A 21,475-nucleotide genomic window follows, 5' to 3' on the forward strand; every position below is an offset into this window, starting at 1 on the left:
AGAAGTCTGTTTTAACCAGAAACTTGATTTCAGTGATTCCAACTGTCTTTTGTGCTCTCTCTCTCTCTCTCTCTCTCTCTCTCTCTCTGTGTGTGTGTGTGTGTGTGTGTGTGTGTGTGTGTGAGAGAGAGAGAGAGAGAGAGAGAGAGTGTGTGTGCTTCTGGCTCTGTCCCTGCCCTTATCACTCATGGAGCTTTTCCCCAATCACATTGCCATTTCCCCCATCAAATTCTGTCCTGATAAGTCTTGTCTTAATCATCCACATCTTTCAACTCCTGAAATGGCTCCAGGCCAGCCTGAGTCCCACCACTCTTCCTTCCACACCTGCTTCCTGTTCTCAACTCTCTGAACTCCAACCTCATCCAGCTCTCACACACAGCCCCTGTTGGAGTGCCACTTGTACTGACAATTCGAAGTCTTAGCAATAGATTACCAAGTCTTTGGCCAATTAAAGACCCAGAGGGGTACAGATGCTGAGTTATATGGTAACTCTTCCGTTGTCTAAAAACTCTCCAGCATGCTTGCCAAAGGGGCCGCTCCTTTCTTTCCCACCAAAGGCCTAAGGGTTCTGACATCCACATAGTTACATCAACATTCACCATCTCACTATTTTCTCTAGGATATGAGGTGGTCTCTTTTAGTTTTGATGTGCATATCCTTGATAAATGATGACAAAGGTTGCTAACCCAGGCCTTTCATCTCCTAACACTGTCCTGTTTTCTTGACCAGGAATAGTGGCTCATGTCCATCCTAGCAATACCATATTACTTTAATCTAGGGCACACTGCTTGGTTCCCACGTAAGCTGGAGAGCAGTGGTGACTTCATGCAGGGGAGCTGAGAGACCTGTAAGAAGCAAGTAGGATAAACGTGGAAGGCCAAAGAGATGGCAATGGCAGGGCCCCAGGGAAGGCCCCAGCTACCATTGTTCAGCACAATTTCTAGAAGCCAATATTTCAGGGCTTACTATAGACCAGCTGCCATTCAAAGTCCTTCACAGAGATTAACAGTTAATCTTCTGAGCAACCTGTTGCGGTGCCTTCCATTACCATATTCTTTTCTCAAAAGGAAAGGGAAGCATGGGGAGGTTTTTTTTTCTGTTTTCTATTTTCCAGTGTCAAATAATGGGTCGACCTTGGACTATTTCTAAAGCTTTTCTATGACCTCTCTTGCTCTCTCCCTCTATCTTCTTCCATCTCCCTCTCCCTCTCCCTCCCCTGCCTCTCTCTGGCTTGGAGAGGAAGCACAGGCAGCATGGCGAATGTGGTGAGAGGAGGGCTGGCTGGGGGTGGCTTCTCTCCTTCCACCATATGCGTTCTGGGGATCAAAGTCAAATCTGTAGGTTTCCCAGCAAGCATCTTTACTCATTGAATCATCTTGTTGATCCTGACCCTGGATATGTGAATCTATGCAGCCTGTTTGGGTGGGTGGGGGGTAGAGTAGGGAGGGTTCTATGATTAGAAACTGAGTCTGCTCAGAAATCAAAGATATTTTGAAATTAAAATAAAACTCCTAGTGCTGATGACAAATTTCTTTAATTCAATACTTTAGAGCACAGTGAGCTGCCAAATGGGATACACCCAAGCAGCAGTTAGTGTAAGGGCTACAAGTGGGATACCTTTTGTCTGTGTATGTCTCTGTCTGCTTCTGAGGAAAGTTAGGCTGAGAGAGCGACACCTGCTTCAGTGTCCCTCACATGACACAGTCTCTTCCTGGTGTCCCTTTGCATACTTTCTGTTCTTCATAGTAAAGCTCAAGAACCGTGTCCACTAGAAGGATCTAGAAGCTTTTCTCTTCAGCTCTTCCTTGTGTGTGAGTGCACGTTCACTCCTTAGCCTTACAGTCATTTAATTATGATTTCCTATTTATAACGGCGTTAGTAACAACGCATCGATGAGGATCTTGATAAACATTTATTGGCTGATTGCAAGAGCTCTATAAATACGTTGGCGGGAGGGAGGTGAAGGCAGAAGATGCCATTCTTACTGAGCTCTGTGAAGGTAGGAATATCGTCCACGTGGAAAGGCCCATGTCACACCCCAAAATACACTCAGTGGTATCGTGATAGACAGAGGTGAGTGCCAGCAGGGTAACTTCCCTTGGTATGTTGTGACAGCTTCAAACAAAGACAACACTTGTCCCTTCTCAGCTCTACCCACACAGCAGACCAGGTGCCATGAAGTAATCTCACTTGTCAGTCTCTCAGAAATTAAGTGTCACAAGAATATGGACGATGGCCACACAATAGAAGCCTCGGGAGTTCCCCAGAGGTTGCTACTCTCCAGAGCAAAAGAATATGGACAGACAAAAGCTCATGTCAGTTAGATCTCAGCAAGGAGGCTTTTCCCACTGGTCAGGTTAGAAAGCTCGTCTACTTGTCACTGCCCCATTGAAACTGTTAGAGCAGGGTCAAGGAGCCATTGTCTGGACGTTTAGTTCTGACTGTATGCTCCCCAAGTTAGGATGCAAAACACCTTCCCATATCACCTTTTCATTAATTGCCTTCATTTTTCAAGCTCCCTATTTGATTTATAGTCAATTAAAAACACACTGAAAAACCCATGACTCGTGTGAGTTAAGTACGAATGTGATTAATGCCACACCATTGCCTCCCTGGATAACCTGGCAGCTGACCAAGGTGGATGCTACGGTGGCATGACCAGGCATCGTCTGGGTGAAGGGTACATATGGGAACAGTGGGAAGCCAGGAGCCAAGGGGTCGCGGGAAACATGTCCTGGCATTGGTCCAAAACCAAGAAAAAGAGTCGCCTTTTCTGTATTATAGAGAAAGATGGAATTTAGCTGTGAAGGTTTTTTTGAAAAGTGCTGTGGAAGCTCTTTCTTTTACCTGGGCTGATGAGAACAATGGGAAAATTAAATGGCAAAATTCTTTAAGCTTCACCATCCATATTACACAATGAAACTCTAGGTAGGTGACTGAGAGCCAGAGCCTCAGAGTTTTAATTCAAATCTTGACTCTGACAACTATAAGAGATATCAGCCTGAGGAAACGGCTTCACCTAGCTTAGCATTAGGTGCTTTCATCTGGAAAATGGTCACACGAGAATAGTTTTTCCCCTAAAGGCTGTTGCTAGAAACCAAGGGACTCAGAAGAGCTGGGGACGTTTATAGATGATGCAGCTCTCAAGACTATAAAGAGCGCCCTGGCCAGCATGGCCTGTGCCCTGTGTGTGCACATCTGCCTCTGACTTACGCAGCCTGTAACCCTGTGAGAAGTGTTCTGCCTTGCTTCTGTGTCACATTCTGCATGTCCTCGGGGGGGAATGACTTAACTGCGGTAACAGGGGGACGAGAAAAAGATAGACACATCCACGCATAGCAGAGCTGCGATTCTGTGCTCACTCTGGTGGAGGTAGCAACTTGGTGCCTGGAAAGTCAGCATGTCTCTTGTATATACCTGAGGCAAGTGAGGAGGCGGGCTTATTGTATAAACCAGAGGGGGAGGCAAGTTGGCTAATGTCAGGAGCAGTTCTCTGTAGAGGAGCAGTCTCAGACCTCAGTCATCGCAGAGGAAGAAGCTGTGGTTGCTGGCTCTGGATACACTGCCAATGTGCACACTCAGGCTAGAGGAAAGATTTGCCGTTGCTCTGGGTCTCACCTGGAGAAGGCTTTGCTACTCCCATAGGGCTGAGGTATTGGGGTCCTTAACATGGCCGTCCCCATGTCAGCAACACACAGTCCCTCAGAACTTGCTTTGCTCCCCACATTTTCACACTGATGTGGGGCCATTCATGAAGAAATCTCTAAGAATTTTATTCCTGCCTCCCCCCCCACCAAATTAACACGTTTAACTTAATCAGAATAGCAGAAAAACTATGAGCAAAAAGGGATCTATTCCCAACATCGAATAACAGCGGTTTCTTTTAAAACGTGGTCCCTGAAGGCCTTCAGTGTATTTATCAAAGCATAGTTTATCTGAAGACTAAATGTCTTTTCCTTAGTAATTAGTCCCCTTCCCTTACTCTCTTCCTTATTTTGATGACAAAGCAACCTTTTAAAAGAAAAGTCTGGATAAAAGCAAATGATGGTATAGTACTTTCCACCTCTCCTTCATATCAATCCGTATCTAAGATTAACAAATAAGTTAAATATGGTGCTATCAATATAAGATTAAGAAGAAAGAGTTGGGCTCCATCATGAAGTTCTGGTGCCCCATTGTTGCAGATGCTGCCTCATCCATTCTGGTTTTCAGGCTGACAACGATCTATCTCTCATCTTAGATTCCCAGTAAGAAACTTCCTGAAAGTCCATGAGCGATGATGAAAACCACAGCGACGGTGACGGTGGTGTTAACACCCATTCTCGTCTACACACAGCTATGCTCTAAGTAAGTTCCCTACCGTTGCTGGGTCAGTTTTTGCTTCAGCTATGCTTGTCCTTTCTATAGAAATAAGCCTGCTTATGTATGGAGGACTCAAAGAACTCACTCATGGTAACACAACTGTGCATCACTGCCTGGGCCATTAGTGCATTGTCGCTGTGAGCTTTAAACTATGTGATCTTAACCAAAGTGTATCCTGGAGCCCATCTCTGGCTCAACTCTCAAGAAGGAAGGTTTTTTCCTTGTATATTTCCAAGAAGGGGTGAGAGAGAAGAGAAGGGGTGAGAAAGAAGATTGCTAAGTGGAAAGTGCTTCTGCTAAGGATAACAGGTGCATTACCCTTGATTTCCTTCTTAAACGAACCAAATCTTCTCCAGGGTCTCTGCTTTCCCCTGAGAAAGTTGCATCCTCTGTGGTCTATTTTATCAGGCTTTTTCTTTTTAATGGAATAATACCATCTTGTTAGCATCTGCATAGTGATGGCTCTCAGCCTCCCTTGCAGCTAAGCTGGCTAGATGACCAAGTCTGCTGACCTATCAGAGTAGAAATGGCTCTGAGAAACATCACTTTCAATCTGAGATAGTTAGAAATCTTGGGTAATAGACTTCCCTGAACTCTTTCTTGACCTCCAGTCTTGACCATCAGACTGGAAGGAGAGTCACCTAGGTCACTCTGACCTGCATCTACATGATAGGGTTAGAAATAAAAATTCACTGTGTGAGGTCACTAGGTCACTCAATACCTCAGCCTTGGGCATAGCCTTTTCTTCTGGGGATACAGGTTCTTGATTAAAAGTGCAACTACACATTGAATTGTAGGTACACTTTGATGTGGTAATCGTTCTGTGCATCTTTGCATTTGGTACATTTGTGCACATGCTAAGAGACATGAACAATAAAGAATGGATAAAGAAGAATACAGACTTGGTAGTGGCTGGGTAGCCAACTGGGTATCCATTCTGGACACTGGATGCTGGACATACCTACTGGCAGAGGCTTGGGGAATCACAAACATGGTTTCCCTAGGGAACTCTATGGCCACAGATTTTTATGGGGTCAGGAAGATCTGTCTGAGCTGGTGTGAACAAGGCAGGATGTTTCAATTGGTAACTTGGTGTTTCCTATCCTGGTTAGGTACCTGGGCCATCACCCCAGTGAACTGCTGTCCAACTATTTTCCCCTTTTCTTGTGCTTCTCACTGGACATTGGGAATAATCCTTCTTCCAAGACTAAGATGAAACCAAAAAGTTTTGGCTAAGTCATGATGAGTTGTGGGTTTGCACTGCACTCAGAAAGATACAGTAAAGGAGCACTGCTGCGTACATTAGAGGAGAGAGTGGGATGCCATGTTTTGATCCCAGCAGCTTGTTGAAAAATGGCCCTTTAAAGAAGAAAGCAAGTCTAGTTAGCAGTAAGGGGAGTAGAATAAAGGGTTATTTGGATGTGAAGGAAATAAAAGGCTTTAGAACAACTGAAGGGAAGATGTATTGGAGTGAGCAGTGAATAAAATATTAGGGAAATAAAAGGAGTGGGGTGACCATTAGTAACGGTTAAAGCAGAAAAAGGCAATTCACCAGGAAGCAAGGAAGAAGATGAAAAAGGATAAAAGGAAATGGTACTGTCAGAACAAAGAGAACAGGAATCCTGGAACAGAATAAACACTCCCCGGAACCCCAGAAAGCTGAGTGGTTGAATGCAAGCCTCGGATATGAGCTTTACTCATCAGGTAAAGGCCAGCATTTTTAGACAACTTTGTACAATGCTAGTGCACAATCGATTAATGGATTATGCTGCACCTCTGCCTTTGTAACATAAAAATTCACAAGGACTCGTAAGCAAACTTCTTAACTCTTTAAAACTGCTTTTCATTTATCATGATCATCATCACCATCATTGTCTCTGTGCATGTGTGTGTGTGTGTGTGTGTGTATGCATATAATATTGCACATGTGTGAAAGTTGGAGGAAAATTTGCAGGAGTCAGTTCCCTCCTACTCTATGGATCTTGGGTGTGATCCCAGGTCCTCAGGCATCCAAGCAGGTATCCAAAATACAGATGTCAAGAACAGGCCAGGATCATGTCCCCCACCTACTTCCTCTTAACCCCCAGCATCTATAAAACAACAGCTTCTATGTCTACATCTCTGGAATATTTCACACTACTCCATTTATTCTAAAACATAGATTCAAATATCTAAGCTTTTTTTTAAGTTTCTGCCTCTGTTCAATTTTTTTTTTCCATTTATCATCTAGATGTTAGTTTGAGCCTGCACATACACCTCTCACGATTGGTTCTTTACAGTTTTTCAGAGACAAAAATGTTTGCATTGAATCTTCTGAGAGCACATTCTACTCTCCCCCAAAACCCGAGTTTGGTTCCAAGCACCCACATCAGGTGGCTCATGGGTTCTGATGATGTCCCTCTTCAGTGGTTCTCAGTCTTTGGGTCGCAACCCTTTCAGAGTTCCAGTGACCCTTTTAAAGAAATCAACTAATACCATCGGAAAGCTCAGATATTGGCATTACTATTCATAACAGTAGCAAAATCACATTTATGAAGTAACAACAGAAATACCTTTATGGTTGGGAGTCATCACACATAAGGAACTGTATTAAAGGGCCTCAGTGTTAGGAAGGTTGAGAACCTCTGCTCCAGAGGATCTGATACCCTTTTCAGTCTCAGTGGGCATCTGAACTCTTTAAATTGGACAGAAAAAAAAACTGACAAGGAGTAAAAAGAAGAAAGAGTTGGGGCATAAGTGTCTGGAAAACTAGCAGTAAAAATATTAAATGGATATTTCCATGGATAAGCTTTGACTTCCTCTTTATGACTGTAATAGACCAGACATCGCTCCTTTTGCAGACTCAGGTTTTTCTAAACAGTTTTCAACAGACATTCTCCAGTCTCCATAAACTTTCTTCCCAACCTAGATAGAGTTAACCTCATCCACAGGCTAGACGCCGAACAAACTCTATTTGTTGTCGCCTTGAGATGAATTTACAAGTGTGTAACCAGTTTTGATCTTTTTGTTCTAGTACCAGACATTGGCCAGCAGTTTCACCAAGAGGGCTAATTAGATTTTGCTGACCCAACATCTCATGCACAAACATAACATTTTTAATTGTGATTGATTCCTGTATCACTGGATTTCCCTGAGTGTGTTGTTATAGATAATAAGCCTAGTCTCATTTAGCATTTAGCAGCTTACACAGGAGCAAGGGCCATAACCAAGTTAATTACTTAGGGGATTAAGACAACGCGCACACACACACATACTCACCACACACACACATAACACCTTCGACGTTGGAAGGTACAGTATGTTGCAGTTTAAATTAAAAACACCCCCTAAACTATGATTGTTCCCAGCTTCTTGGTGGTGAATTGAAAGCTGTTTGGTGTCATAAAGATTATAGAAGCAATCACATTTATGGGCCTACTTTGCATAGCAGCTCTATTAATTTCCATATAGAGGGTGGCTTTGCATTTCCCAACATGTTAACATCCATGTCATTTGAGACAATCACTTGGAACAAGCAAAAAAGGAAAGCAAGAGACAGAGACAGACAGAGAGAGAGCTGAGGGAAGTGGAGAACCAGAATATTTGTCATCAATCAAGTTCTAGTTGAAATATATTGCTTTCTATCAGAGGAGACATTAAAGAACAATTGAGTGCTCCCCTCACTGGCCTGACCCTGGAATCACACTCAGAAATACAGTTACTAGGAAGTTGTACATTGGGATTCACTTCCTTTGTGCATTGTCATTAGACTCTAATTGGTCAGATGATCTCATTAATGTAATTGTGTCAGGTGTTCCCAGGCTCCAATTGGAGACCCTGATGCTCAGCATCCCAACTTCATGCTTGTGTTCCTTTCAACCCTCATAACAGGTACCAGCCTCCAGAATATTCCGACCATCGAGCTGTTTCCTTTTCTTTACTCATATCAGTGATATACCACAGAAATGAAGGTTTGGGCCTAGCACAAAAGGCTACCCTAAGTCCATAAGGGCAAACACACATGCGATCACCCTCTTCAAAGGTACCCTCGAGCATCTGACCAAATCGGGTCACTGCTTGCATATCCTCTCCAAGATTGGAGTTCTGGAGAGATAGCTCAGCAATAGAGAGCACTGACTGCTCTTGCAGAGGGCCAGAGCTCAGTCCCCAGCATCCATAAAGGGCGGCTCGCAGCCATATGTAACTTCATTCCAGGAGATCGAATGCTTTCTTCTGGCCTTTCAGGCAACTGCACTCATGTGCACATACACACACACACACACACACACACACACACACATACACACACTAATATATGTGATTAAAAATAAAATAAATCTTTACAAATGTTTAAAGAATGGTGCTCAAAAGTTTATAATAAATGGGCTAGGGTCTACCACCAATTTCAAGCTCTCTTGTGTAAAACCTGCACTTGCTAGGCATTTATCTCTATGTTTTTGTACTCTTAAAGGTAAAGTAATACAATATCGGTGTTAAGTACAGTGAAAGATCATAACCAGATCTAAGAGATGCACATTTTCAGGAAATCAATTGGAATTTGGGGAATTTGAGTTTAATCCACAGAAACAGCAGAAAAGATTTGAATCTTTTTCAAGACCATCTTATCAGCCTTGAGAACAAGAGTTTTTGATTCCTATGGCTACAGATTCCCAGCTGCCAATACTCTGCCCTCGCCGTTATTTTGATCTAATGCTATACGTGAGAAATGGCAGGTAGAACAGCAATCTATAAGAAGGCGATGGTTTTACTCTTGGGTCTGCCCTGTGAAAATGGATTTCACTCCCTCCACATAGTGCAGAATCACCCTAGAGGCCGGCAGTCCCCCTTTTCTGGGTGTGGGTCAGAAGGGCCTGTTGGAGATAAAAGACTGAGAAGAGCTACATGTCATATATTAATCTGCAAGCTGGCAAGTCTGTCATTTGAAAGCACCCGCCCAGGGCCAAGCGGTAACATAAGAAATGTGACCAGAAAACATGAGAAGACCCAACGTCCTGAGATATGTCACAAACAGCAGGGAAGCCCACGTGAGTGGGCCCGAACCATTGTGGAATGGCTTACAGTTTAGGACGGGCTGGTCCTCTATGAATTCCACGGGCTGGCGGATGTGTAACACTTTCTGCTGGAATCCAGGCGTGCAGTCCAAATCATCTGCAGATGTTACCAGGAGCACCTGAGGAAAGGAAGTCGTCAATATTTTAACAGCAGCTAGCATGTTTGCCTGCTAACTTTTCCTTCCCCTTAACCGAATCTACAACTTTTAGAAATGAGCTGAGGTTTTAATTTCATTTTCCTCCAAGCGAAGAGGCAAGTTGATGTGCCTCTCATGGCTGCCAACAGCTCATTTTTTGGCAATGGGATTTTTTGGAAGATGCAAAAACCAGGAACAGCTGCTGCGGCTTCCATTAAGTTGAAGTTAAAGAAATAATGTCGTAAGAGTTTTACACCTGCTAAGAATCTCACTGTGGTCGCCATGTGTGAAATTTCATTACAAAAAGTGTCAATTTCCAGTGACGTCTGAGATAAAATCAGCCTCGTGTTCATACATGCAAAGGAACAATGCCATTCCCCAAAGAGGAGGAAGGGAAAGCAGAACTTTCCCACTGGAGTTACTTCTAGAAGTATTACAAGCCCTGTTGGAGCTTCACCCTGGGTTACCATGGTGACCATGAGCAGCACGGTAGCCACCGGACACCCACAATGTAGCTGACCCGAAACTGGGACATTTTCATTATTATCAACTTGACACAAACCAGAGTCGCCCACGTAGAAGAAATCTCAGTGGAGGGACTGCCTCCACCACGGGGAAGTCTGTGAGACACTGTCTTGATTGTTGATGAATGTGGGAGTGGGAGGGTCCCGCCCCCTGTGGGTGGTACCGCCTCTGGGGCAGATGGTCCCGCCTCAACAAGCTTTGAGGAGCCAGCCAGGAAGCAGCATTCCTCCATGGCTCCTCCTCTGCTCCTGCTTGAGTTCCTGCCTTGGCTCCTCTAGATGATAGGCTGTGATCTGGATAGGTCAGACAGATTAATCCTGTCCTCCCCAAGTGGCTTTTGGTCAGGGTGTTTATCAAGTCACAGTAGAAGAGGAACTATCATAAAAAATAATTTTTACACCAACTATCCATAGTGCCAAACATAAGCAGCTGAGATCATTAATTTCACCAGTTTCTTTTCACTTTTGCAAATTTTAGTTGTCCCAGAATATAAAATGTTTCATTCTTTCCAAGGCCTCACTTTGTCCTTGAGATTTCACATCATCCATCTTTCCGAAAAAACAAAAACAAAAACAAAACAACACAAAAATAAAAGCTGGGCTACACTGTGGTGAAGCACTGTCCCCCAAGCACGGCATGGCCATGGCTGTTTTTGAAAACAGAACAGCTAAAATGGTTACCTCCAAGGCACACTTAGAAAGCCCACCCTTGTGTGTGTGGGAGTGGCGGGACAGTTACACGGCTCGTAAAGTGACTCACTATGGAGCTCCCACGGCACGTGCGGTCTCTCATCCTGAGGATATGTAAGCGTTAAGCACTGCTAAGAAGGGGATGCTCTTCTTGGGTGTCACACACTCCTGTAAGTGGCCTGCATTAGCATTACTCTCACTGGCTTTCCAAGCCAGACCTGGGTGGAATCTGTGAGTGACCCACATGGGTTTAACAGACATCTGTTCATAACGCCCTAGAAGTCACTTACACACTTTGGGACTTGAAAGTCCGTGGTGTCCTCTGGGACAAGGTCTAACTTAGATAAAAATGGACTAAAGATCTGTACTCGGGGACTCTCATCTCCAGGAGAGAGGCCTGGCCGGGTATTCACCTGTTTCCATGAGGCATCTACCTCCCACACTCACACAGGCCTGCTTCTTCACCTTCAGAGGCAAAGCTGGTGTGTTTGAGCCCTTATCACAGGGCGGGGACTGTGTTAAGCTTGCTCTGAGCATAATCAGGGCTAGTCTTCCCGGCAGCCTGAGATGGGCATGTGCATTGCAGAAGACCTAAGCTTCCAGAAATGAAATAACTATGCTCAAGATTGTGGATGGTGGAGTTGGGGTCTGAATATAAGTTCAGCTGTCCTTGATACGTCTTCTGGCAAGTGTCTTGACCCTTAGACCTTCCCTCTTAGGCTATAGAGCAGCAGTTCTCAACCTGTGGGTCATGACCCCACTGGGGAGAGTTGCGTATCAGTTGCGTAGCAGACATTTATTTACATCATGATTCCTAACAGTAGCAAAATCGCAGCTATGAAGTAGCAACAAAATAACTCTACGGTTGGAGGTCACCACAGCAGGAGGAACTGTATTAAAGGGTCACATCTTCAGGAAGGTTGAAAACCACAGCTAAGGAGACTTGGTTTTGTTTTCCTTTTCTAAGCTAGCTCTCCAGAAAGTAGAAAAGGGCTACCTAATCTGAGCTGAAGTTACCAGCGTTGAGTCTTTAGACCCGTAACACCCCCAGCGACAGCCTTCCCATGATGGGGAAGGAAGGGAGTTAGTCCACACTTCCCAGTCCTGTACCCTTCAGGACAGCTAGAAGGTGTGTCCTGTGCCCCCTGTTTCTACCCGGAGTCACTCTAGTTGTACCCCACCGGTGGGTGTCTGACTTGATAATTCAGTTTTCACAAGCCACCTTCCCTCCTTGGCTGATTTTCCCCACCCCTTCCATCTCTATCTGAGACCAGTCTTTCAAAGATTTGCACTCAAAGCTTTGACTCAGCCCTTGCTCTTAAAGAAACAGAACTCTTAAACCAGTCCTTGAATTTTTTGATGGTTCTTTTCTAAATTTATTTTTAATAAATATATTCACTTTACATCCTGATCATGGCCCCTTTCCTCTTCTCCTCCCAGCCTCACCCTCCCACCCTCTCCTCAGAAAAGAGGATTCCCCATCAACCTACCCCAGAACCCCAGAATCCCAGCAACCCCAGCAACCCACATCAAGTCATATCATCCTCATCCACTGAAGCCAGGCAAGAGTCCCGTTAGGGGGAAGTGATTGAAAAGCAGGCAACAGAGTCCATGTCATAGACAGCACCCACTCAACTTCCTAGGGGACCCACTTGAAAACAGACCTTAAATTCCTAACCAGGGCACATCAGCAGTGAAGAAAGTGAATTCTCTTCCCCATCAGCAAACTCCAAACAATTTGCAAAAGGTTGGCCGCTGAGGAGCAGGGGGCTTCACTCTGAATGCCAGCCTTCTGGGAAGCACTGAACCTCAAGGAATAGGAGCAAGAATCAATCTCAGGAGGTTGGTGGTGTGGCCTGACTGAGCCACTTCAGAGGAACTAGGGTGAGGAAGTCACCATCTGCCCTGACATTATCTTTCTCAGATCAGAGTGAGAGGGAGGCTACCCTCGGGCAGTGTGCCCAGGTCTGCCTGCAAGGGTCCCTGTGTCTGGAGGCCCCGCTCTACTTTGATGCCTTCTGAAGCCATCATAGAGCTGACATCCTAAGTGGCACATTTGCAGAATCCAGGCTCGGAGCTCAGAATAATTTGCAGGCATTGTTGCAAGCAGAAAATCTATAACCCGCTAATGCTAATTCAGTTAAACAGAAACGGGCAAAGGTCGCACCTTGTGCCTGCGATTATACGTTAACCTTCTAATTGGCTAATTCTGCCCTCAAATCCCAGACCAGTCAACCAGTCACCCCAGACATATTGAGGAAGGCACAATTTCCCTGGGGACACTGAGCTAATCATCCAAGAGGGAGAGACTCTGGTTACGTCAAGGAACAGTAATTTCTGCCTGAGTCTCCATGTTTTCTATGATCAATCTTTTCCCTGATTCTTTGACAGTGTCTGTTCAATATACTTCTAGAATCCTAAAAGAAAAAAAAAATCAACCTTTTCTAGCTGCCAGGAAGAGTTAGAGCAATGGGAGACCTTTGTTTCGTCTTTGTGAATTTGGGGGTCAGCTTATCTACCAGTCAAAAATGAAATAGCTTGTGTCCTCCTTAGGGTTTTGAATGCTGCAATGAAACACCACGTCCAAACACAACTTGGGGAGGAAAGGATTTATTCAGCTCACACTTCCATATCACTGCTCATCATCAAAGAAGTCAGAACAGGAACTGAAACAGGGCAGAAATCTGGAGTCAGGAGCTGATGCCGAGGCCATGGAGGAGTGCAATGGGCTTGCTCCCCATAGCTTGCTCACCCTGTTTTCTTCTAGAACCCAAGACCACTTGGATGCCCAGGGAAGGCACCACCCACAATGGGCTGGGCCTTCCCCCGTCAATCACTCACAAAATGCCCTCCCTCCAGGCCTGTCTACAGTCCAACTGTTTGGAGGCATTTTCTCAGTTGAGACTCCCTCCTCTCCAGTGACTCTAGCTTGTGTCAAGTGGACATAAAACTAGCCAGCACAGCTTATAAAATAAAAAGGGGGGGCACTTGCTAGGCAAAGGGGATGACTTAGTGAGGCCAAAGTGTTACATCAGGTGTTATCCTTTTACACTATTGTTCAAGCTATTTGTTGAAGTCCTGGGATTCATTCAACGTTATTATCCTGGGCCTGGTGAATTAGTCTTTTCTGTTGCTGTGCTAAAGGAACGTGGGGGAAAGAAATGGTTTATTTGGCTTGAGGGTCACAGTCCCTCATTTAGGGCCACCAACACAGGAACTGAAAGCAGGAACTGAAGCAGAGGAACACAGTTTGCTCCTTAAACAGCTCAGGGCCACCTGCTCAGAGGTGGCACTGCCCACAGTGGGCTGTGCTCTTCGATATCCATCAGTAATCAAGAAAGATGCCCCACAGGCATGCCCACGGGACAAGCGGATGAAGGGAATTCCCCAGCTGAGGTTCCCTTCTCCCAGGTAACTCTAGTTTGTCCCAAATTGACAAACAGTAACCAGCCCAGCCAGGGATTTGTGGGAAGGCTCTGCAGTCTAGCATTTCAGCGTGTGGTCACCAGGGCCATTTTCCTTGTTCAAACTTGGCTGGCCTTTTGCTGATGGATTCAGTGTGCTTTTCAGATGCTTCACACCTCTGTTTTCTCATGTAGGAACCATGAGATGTGGGATGTGTGGACTCAGCAGGATGATTCATAGAATGTAATTAGAAAAGTGCTGCCCAGGAAAGGTGGTCGATAGACGTTAACTATAGCAGTATTATAGTCCAGAAAAGGAGACAGGCATTAGCGAATCCTCATTTAAGTACTTGACAAACTAAAATGAAAATCTAAGTCAAAAGGAAAGCATCATATCCTTCGGGAGTATTTCAAAGTAAGGCGGGGGAGGGTCTATCCTCATCTAGGGACCTCAAGCAAATCTATCCCTTGAGAAAGAACGTTCTGTTTTGAACTTAGGACTAAAAAGAGGTTGGGTAAATGGAGAGGATACTTACCTCTTCTTTTTTTCCCCATGTATATGTTGGGTCTATGTGTGCATGTGTGCATGTTTTCTTGTGTATGTGCTCATGTGTGTGCCTGTGCACATGAAGGCCTGGGGTTGATGTTGAATGTCTTTCTCAGTTGCTTTCCACCTTATGTGATGAAGCTGAATCCCTCTCACATGGGTCCAGAGCTCACTGACAACTAATGTCACTAGCAAGCTTACTCCAGGGACCCCTGTCTCTGCCTCCCATGTACTGAGATTACTGGTGGCTGCAACATCCTCCTGGCTTTTATGTGGGTTCTGGGGTCTGAACTGAGATCTCCTTTGTTGAGTAGCAAGTGCTTTACCTGCTGAGACTCCTCCCCAGCCCAAGACCTACCCCTTAATCCAATACACCCTGCTTTCACAGGAATCATTTTGTGTCTCTCTAGGAGTGCTGTGGCATAGCTTGCAATCACAAAATGGCCTTTACCGAAGAATCCAACCAACAGCACTTCCTAAGGCTGGACGTATCGCTGCCCAGGGACGATAGGATGCTCTAGTTACTGCCTGCTTTCTGAGAACTCAAACCTGTATCGGCCACTGACCTTGTCATGGACCCCCAACCTCACAGTCTGAGTAAGTACGGGGCAGGTCATGGACCGTCATCACTTAATGTTGTAAGAATTGACCCCTGGCCATCCTCCCAAGCTAGCTCAGCCTTTCTCCAACATGATTCAAAGTCACTGGCACAAAGATCCTACCTGGACAGACTGTTCCCCACACCCTCCGGATCTTTGCCAAGCAGAACCTGCAAGCACTCCAAATATATCATCACTTCCATGGCAATAGCGGTCCTCTGATGTGGTTCGTGTGCTCAGCTGTGCCTTAGTGCTCCCTGAGCATAAACTAAAGGTGCAGATGCGTCACTGTGAGCATGGCAAGTATCGAGTTGTATAATCACCGAAGGATACCCATTATTTGAAAATTGCCATCAGTCTGCTCTGCAGGCAGGTTCACATCTAGAAATACAAGAACCATGGGTCTGAAATACACGGTTCAGTGCAAATCCTTGCTCTGTCACGGAGTCACGGAGTCACAGAGTCACCTGTGCCTTGGTTTTCCAAGATGGAAACTCAGAGAAATGATGGCCTGTTGCTGGTTATTCTGACACCTGAATGAGGAGATTGTTACAGAGGGGACAGACACACACCAGTAGCTAGCACATCTCCATTGTTATCCCTGCATATTGTATTTAAATGAATGCATCTATAATTTGCTGCTGTGCCCAGTGCAGTCAGGACCAGATGTCATTAAAATACCATTTGTTGCTATTATGAAACTCCCTAGTGGATGATGGCTCAGAACTGTGCAAAAAGGAGTACCTGGAACATATATCCAAGGGTAGAATAGTAGGAGGCCATGTGCATATCAGTGTCCTGCAGTGAAAGATCCCTTTCCTGCACTGGCTGAGCAAGGAAGGCTGCTTTTTAAAAATATTAATTAATTAATATTAATTAACACCCTGATCTTAGCCCCCTCCCTTCTCTCCTCCCAGTTCCCCCTCCCCCTCCCCTAGTCCTCAGAAAAATGGAGCCCTTTACCCCACCCCACCCCAGCTTATCAAATCTCATGAGGACTGAATTCATCCTTTTCCCCTGTAGCCTGGTAGGGTGCTCTTGTTGGGGGCGGAGGGGTGGGCAGTGATAAAAAAGCAGATAACAGAGTCCATGTCAGACAGAATCCAATTATCCTTTAAAGTGGAAATGGCTCAGAGCTTTGTCCTCCCTCCAAGAGTCCCTGTCCTGAAATCATGCATCAAGTCCCTGCCCTGACCAGCACTAAGAGCTGGTCATCAGGACATCCTCTTTATACCTGGCTTTCCTCTGCACTTTCTTTTCCCCTCAGTACAAACATTCTCTCTTTAAAAGGGGGCAGGATGTTTATGCTGACAGGTGCTGTTTTAAGAGCACAACCAACTCTGAAGCTTCCTGACAGAGTCTCTATCTATCTATCTATCTATCTATCTATCTATCTATCTATCTATCTCTCGATGTGTGATGGTCCATCTTAATTCTCAACTTGACAGGATATAGAATCAACATGGAAACAAATCTCTGGCCAGGTCTAAGAGGGACAATCTAGATTAGATTAATGGAGATGGGAAGAACACCACCTAAGTACAGGCGGTACTATTCCACAGGCTGCTGTCCCAGGCAAATTGGGTGTGTGTATGTGTGGGGGGTTGGGGAGCGAGCTGAACACCAGCAGTCATCTCTCCTGACTGCAGATGGAATGCGAGCATATACTGTACAGTCCTGTTGCCATGACTTCCTCACTATGATGCCCTGTACCCTCAAACTGTGAGCCAAAATAAACCCTTCTCCTTTCCATCGCATTTTGTTCTAGTGAAAAGAGAAACTAATGTGGTCATCAATTGCCAGCCTGGGGTGCACCTGGTCAGCAGATGAGACCAGGGGAGACAAAATGGAGTGTGTCATAAAGCAGAATAATCATGTCCCATGGAAAGGACTTCTTAGGGCTGACCCTATGGCACCGCGTCACTATGCATGACTCCCACACCCTGGCTTGCTCTCTCCTGGACTTGATCTGAGCTGTCCCCTTGCACTCTATACTTTAGAGATGGACTCTGGAGCCAAGAACACTCCTTGACGTGAATCTCTGGACATGAGGCACAAAGGTACACACACCTTGTGCTGTTGGCCCCATTGCAAAAATTCTGGCCAGGAATCAATGGCTAACACAATTGGCATAAAAGGATTGTCACCACTTCAGCCCAGAAACTGAAACGTCCCATAGGATACCTCCCTCTATCAGTGAAAAACAAAGGAAGAACTAACCCCATGCTTTTAGCATGGTCTAGTAGAAAGCACACTGACTTAAATCCCTATACAGGGCACAGGCATCCAGGGGAGGTAGCTGGCAAAGAGCAGCCATACCACTGTAGGCCAGTTTATTGAGGTGTGTGGCTGTCTAACCAGAGCTGCCCAGTGAGCAGGCACAGAACCTGGGCAGAGAGCTTCCATGCCCCAGGTTCTGCGGACTTTTCCCAATGACCAGCAGGAAACAGAAAGCCGGAAAAAATCAGCTTAACACACTGTCTCCAAAACAGCATAAATATAAAGAAAGTCCCTGCCACAAATAATGATCTCATGGGCAGTGGACAGCCTCAGATCTCATCTTCCCTTAAGCCAGTTCCCCGATGTCATTGTCCCAGACAAAGCTTTTCATGTCTCCCTAGCGCTGTTTTCTACTAGTGACTAACCCACTATTTGTTATTAGCCTGGATGGACGGCTGCTTTCTCCCTGCCACAAAACACCTCTTGTTTGCTTTCATCAGAATGGCTTTGCTGTGACCAGTTTGGAGGGACCGAGGCTACCAGAGAAAGAGTCTGCTATCTCAGTCTCTGGCTTGCAGGATGCAAAAATGGTAAAGCAGGGTATTTTGACTGAGTCTTTATCCTGCCAAACACCAAAAGCCCAGACTCTGGGAAAGCCTTAGAAAGGTTCACAGTCCACCAACAGCCTAAGAAGATAGCATTCCCAAGACTCTCATGCACACACTCACACATGCCCGCACACCTAAGCTTCCATTATTGACACTGCTGGAGTCTAACTTCCCCGAAACATTTTTGGTGTTTTAAAGCTGCAGGAATACAATAGCTGCCACCTTGCTGGCTGTTACAGTAACAGATATTTAGAAATGATATTGGCGTTCCCCTGGAAACAAGCCAGAGTATACTTCTTTTCCCTTGGTGAGTCCTTGTGGAGGTTTGCAAGCACAATTTGAAAACAACACTCTGGTCCTCATTTCTAATTGAATGTTCCTCAAATTATAAGAAAGGGAGTTTACTGTATAAGGGAGAGAAATGAGACCAGAGGCTGAACGAACACAGTCTACAATCTGGCCATGCAACCATTTCTGTGTCTTTTAACAAATTATTTCACTGGGTCATCAGTCCATGCTGTCTTTGGGAAATGCAGCATAGTATTTGTGATACTCATTAGCTGAGAGCTTCAATGAAACAACACACAGGGAAGAGAAAATTAAGGGATCCCTAAAATGTCATCATCCTGGAGCCTGTAACCTGAGAATATGCTGGGTTACAGCACACAGAGGAATCCAGGTTGAATCAGTTGGCTTTAAAATAAAACGCTTATCTTGAAAGACCCAGAAAGACCCAGAATGGTTCAAGGGTCTTTGAAAATAGGAGAGTCAAACCAAAATAGATGTGATTGTGGACGTGGGGACAGAAGGGACCGGAGTGGCACTGAAGATGAGGAACACACAGCAGGCAGGAAGCAAGCTCAGAGCAGGGAAATGAAATAGCACAAGAATATTCACCCCCAAAGGACTCTAGAAGGGATCGCTACCCCAACCCCAGCAGTGACTGTCCTAAGCGCATCTCTCCCAAGCACTGACAGGCTAGGTTGCTCCCCTTCCAATCTGCTATTGTGAGAGAGTTCATTGATACCTCTGGACTATTTATTTTTCCTCTTGAGACAGGGTCTCATATAGCCCAGACTGGACTCAAACTCACCATGGAATCAATTGTGACCTAACCTTATGATCCTTCTGAGGGCTGGGATTGAAGTCAGTGCCACAACACCCAGTTCTGTGTGGGATAATAAAGCTACATTCCCAGACCCTTTATTTATTTACAGTACTGAGCAGCAAAGCTATAGACCCTTGCATGCTATGTAAGTTCTTTACCTCTGCATTATATTTAGTCCTTAGTCAAATTTCATTTTTTTTAAATTATGTCCTAGTTTCTTGGTCAGATGCTAGAGACTGAGAAATGGACAAAGCCTTTAATAAACTTACCATCTGGGAGGAAAGCAAGACATACATAATTACTACAATGTAATAAATTGTGTTTCACTATGTAGCAAATCAGTTACATAGTTGAAGTTAAAGACACTTGAGCTAAGACAATGTAAAATCTGAGTCTTGCCACTTAGTGGCTGTGTACTCTAAGGCAAGCTGCCTTTAACTCTTCTGTGCCTCAGTTTCAACATTTGCATAGTAAACTAGTGAAACTACCTATTTAGATCTTGAGGCCCTTAGAAAGAGTCTGGCTTTCTGCTTCTGCTCCATGTGACTATGGCTACCATTTGTATTATTCTCTTGCAGCACGTACAAGGTGAGACAGCTATGAAGGAGAGGGGATAACACACTTCTTAGGGGAGAGAAAGAGACTTGGACCGCGTCGCAGATAAGGCCACCTTGGGAAAATGATTTGAAATTTTTCAAGTGGCAAACTATGAGGAAGAATGTTCCATACCGGAGGTTTGGTAAATGTAAATACCACGCTGCCAGTTCAAGAGATTGAGACCCATCCAGCGGGAGTAACAAGCTACGGGTTGTTTTCAAGATTATCTGAAGGTGTTCTGTGTTCTCGAAATGGGATTGAATTGATGAAGCTTGCCTGCCTCAGACCAAGCCAAAAGCTATTCGGTCAAATCAGTATTTGTCTAAAAAGCATTAACTCTTTCTGTCTAAGGGTCCAGGACTAATCAAGTAAGCTCAAATGGAAAATTCAACATGGAACTAAACATCCATGACAATGTGCTTTAGTATGTTTGAAGAAAAACTAGACACTGTCTGTGCCTGCCTGGTGTTGGCATTTTCTGGCTTCTGCATCTATTCCTCCTGAAATGTGGGGAGCTAAACCAACAGTGCCAAATGTCACAGAAGATCTGCATTCTCAGAGCCCCCCCCCCATGGGGTCTTGGGTGAGTTCCAGTAGACTCAAGGTTTAATTGACAGTTAATGGAAATCTGTTGTGTGTCAGGTTCTAGAAAATGAGTCAGATCTATACACTAAGCCCTAAATGTTTAGAGACCATGGCTAGGAGACTTCAGAAACAGGGGGGTTTGAGTGTGAACATCTTCCTTTGGGTGCTGATGCCTGAACCCAACATGCCAGCCACCATCAGACCCCAGGTTCAGCACCAGAGATTATTCCCCAGGAGTTAAGAAGAGCCTTCCAGAATCTCTCAGCTCTGAGGTGTGCCCTGGAGCAGGAGTCTGGCTATAACATGAGGGAAAGCAGAGGCTGGGAATAAGGAGAGTCACGCTCAATCCATGGGCGGGACTCTTGCCCTCATCCAGAGAAATAATTCTGGGTGTGATGCACGGTGCCCATGGATGGAAGCCTGCCACACCATAGCGGTGACCAGTAATAGCCAGGAATCCACATTACAATAATTTTCCAATTCTCCTCTACCTTCCCTTCCTATCCTCTCACCCCAGCATCCTGCATCAGCTCCCAGAAAAATTCCCTATATCTAATCCTTACATCAGACTTAGAAAGCCATGACGGCATATTACATTCATATCTATGTTGTGACAACATACCACAATCCTAGTGGTGTCAAAACCACTTGGCTATCATCCAGTCATAGAGTTTAAAGTGTAGCCACAGGCTGTGCTCATTTGTAACAATGTTTCCTTCTCCTTCTCAGCTCAACCACCGACATCCATGGCTAAAGGCCTCCTGCTGCCGCCTTTGAAGCCTCTGGAGAGTGTCTCAATCACTTCTGATTTTCTTTCTCTCTGTCATTGCATTGGCTTTCTGTATCCCACTGCCACCTGGCTCTCTTGGTAGAGATTTCTGTGATTGATCTTCCTTTTCCAGGTCATGCAGATGATAGCCACACACTCTGTGAACGAGGATGTGATGATGTGTAACAGCGGCTGTCAGCCTACAATGAAGCGCTTGTATGAGGAAAGGCAAAGTTCAACAGAGTTCAGTGGGAGTCCCAACTGCCCATTGTTG

At 45.1% G+C, this 21,475-nt stretch overlaps 1 protein-coding gene across 1 annotated transcript in view; it reads right to left on the reverse strand.

Annotated features, from left to right (window-relative positions):
• Positions 1-21,475, reverse strand: part of Cdh13 (cadherin 13) — a 969,722-nt gene that overhangs the window by 743,249 nt on the left and 204,998 nt on the right. The window contains exon 2 of the mRNA XM_060391900.1: positions 9,421-9,532. Coding sequence (XP_060247883.1) covers positions 9,421-9,532 — 112 coding nt within the window. The remainder of the gene's footprint in view (positions 1-9,420; positions 9,533-21,475) is intronic.

The sequence above is a fragment of the Meriones unguiculatus genome, chromosome 10, assembly GCF_030254825.1.
Source record: "Meriones unguiculatus strain TT.TT164.6M chromosome 10, Bangor_MerUng_6.1, whole genome shotgun sequence".
Taxonomy (NCBI): Eukaryota; Metazoa; Chordata; class Mammalia; order Rodentia; family Muridae; genus Meriones; species Meriones unguiculatus.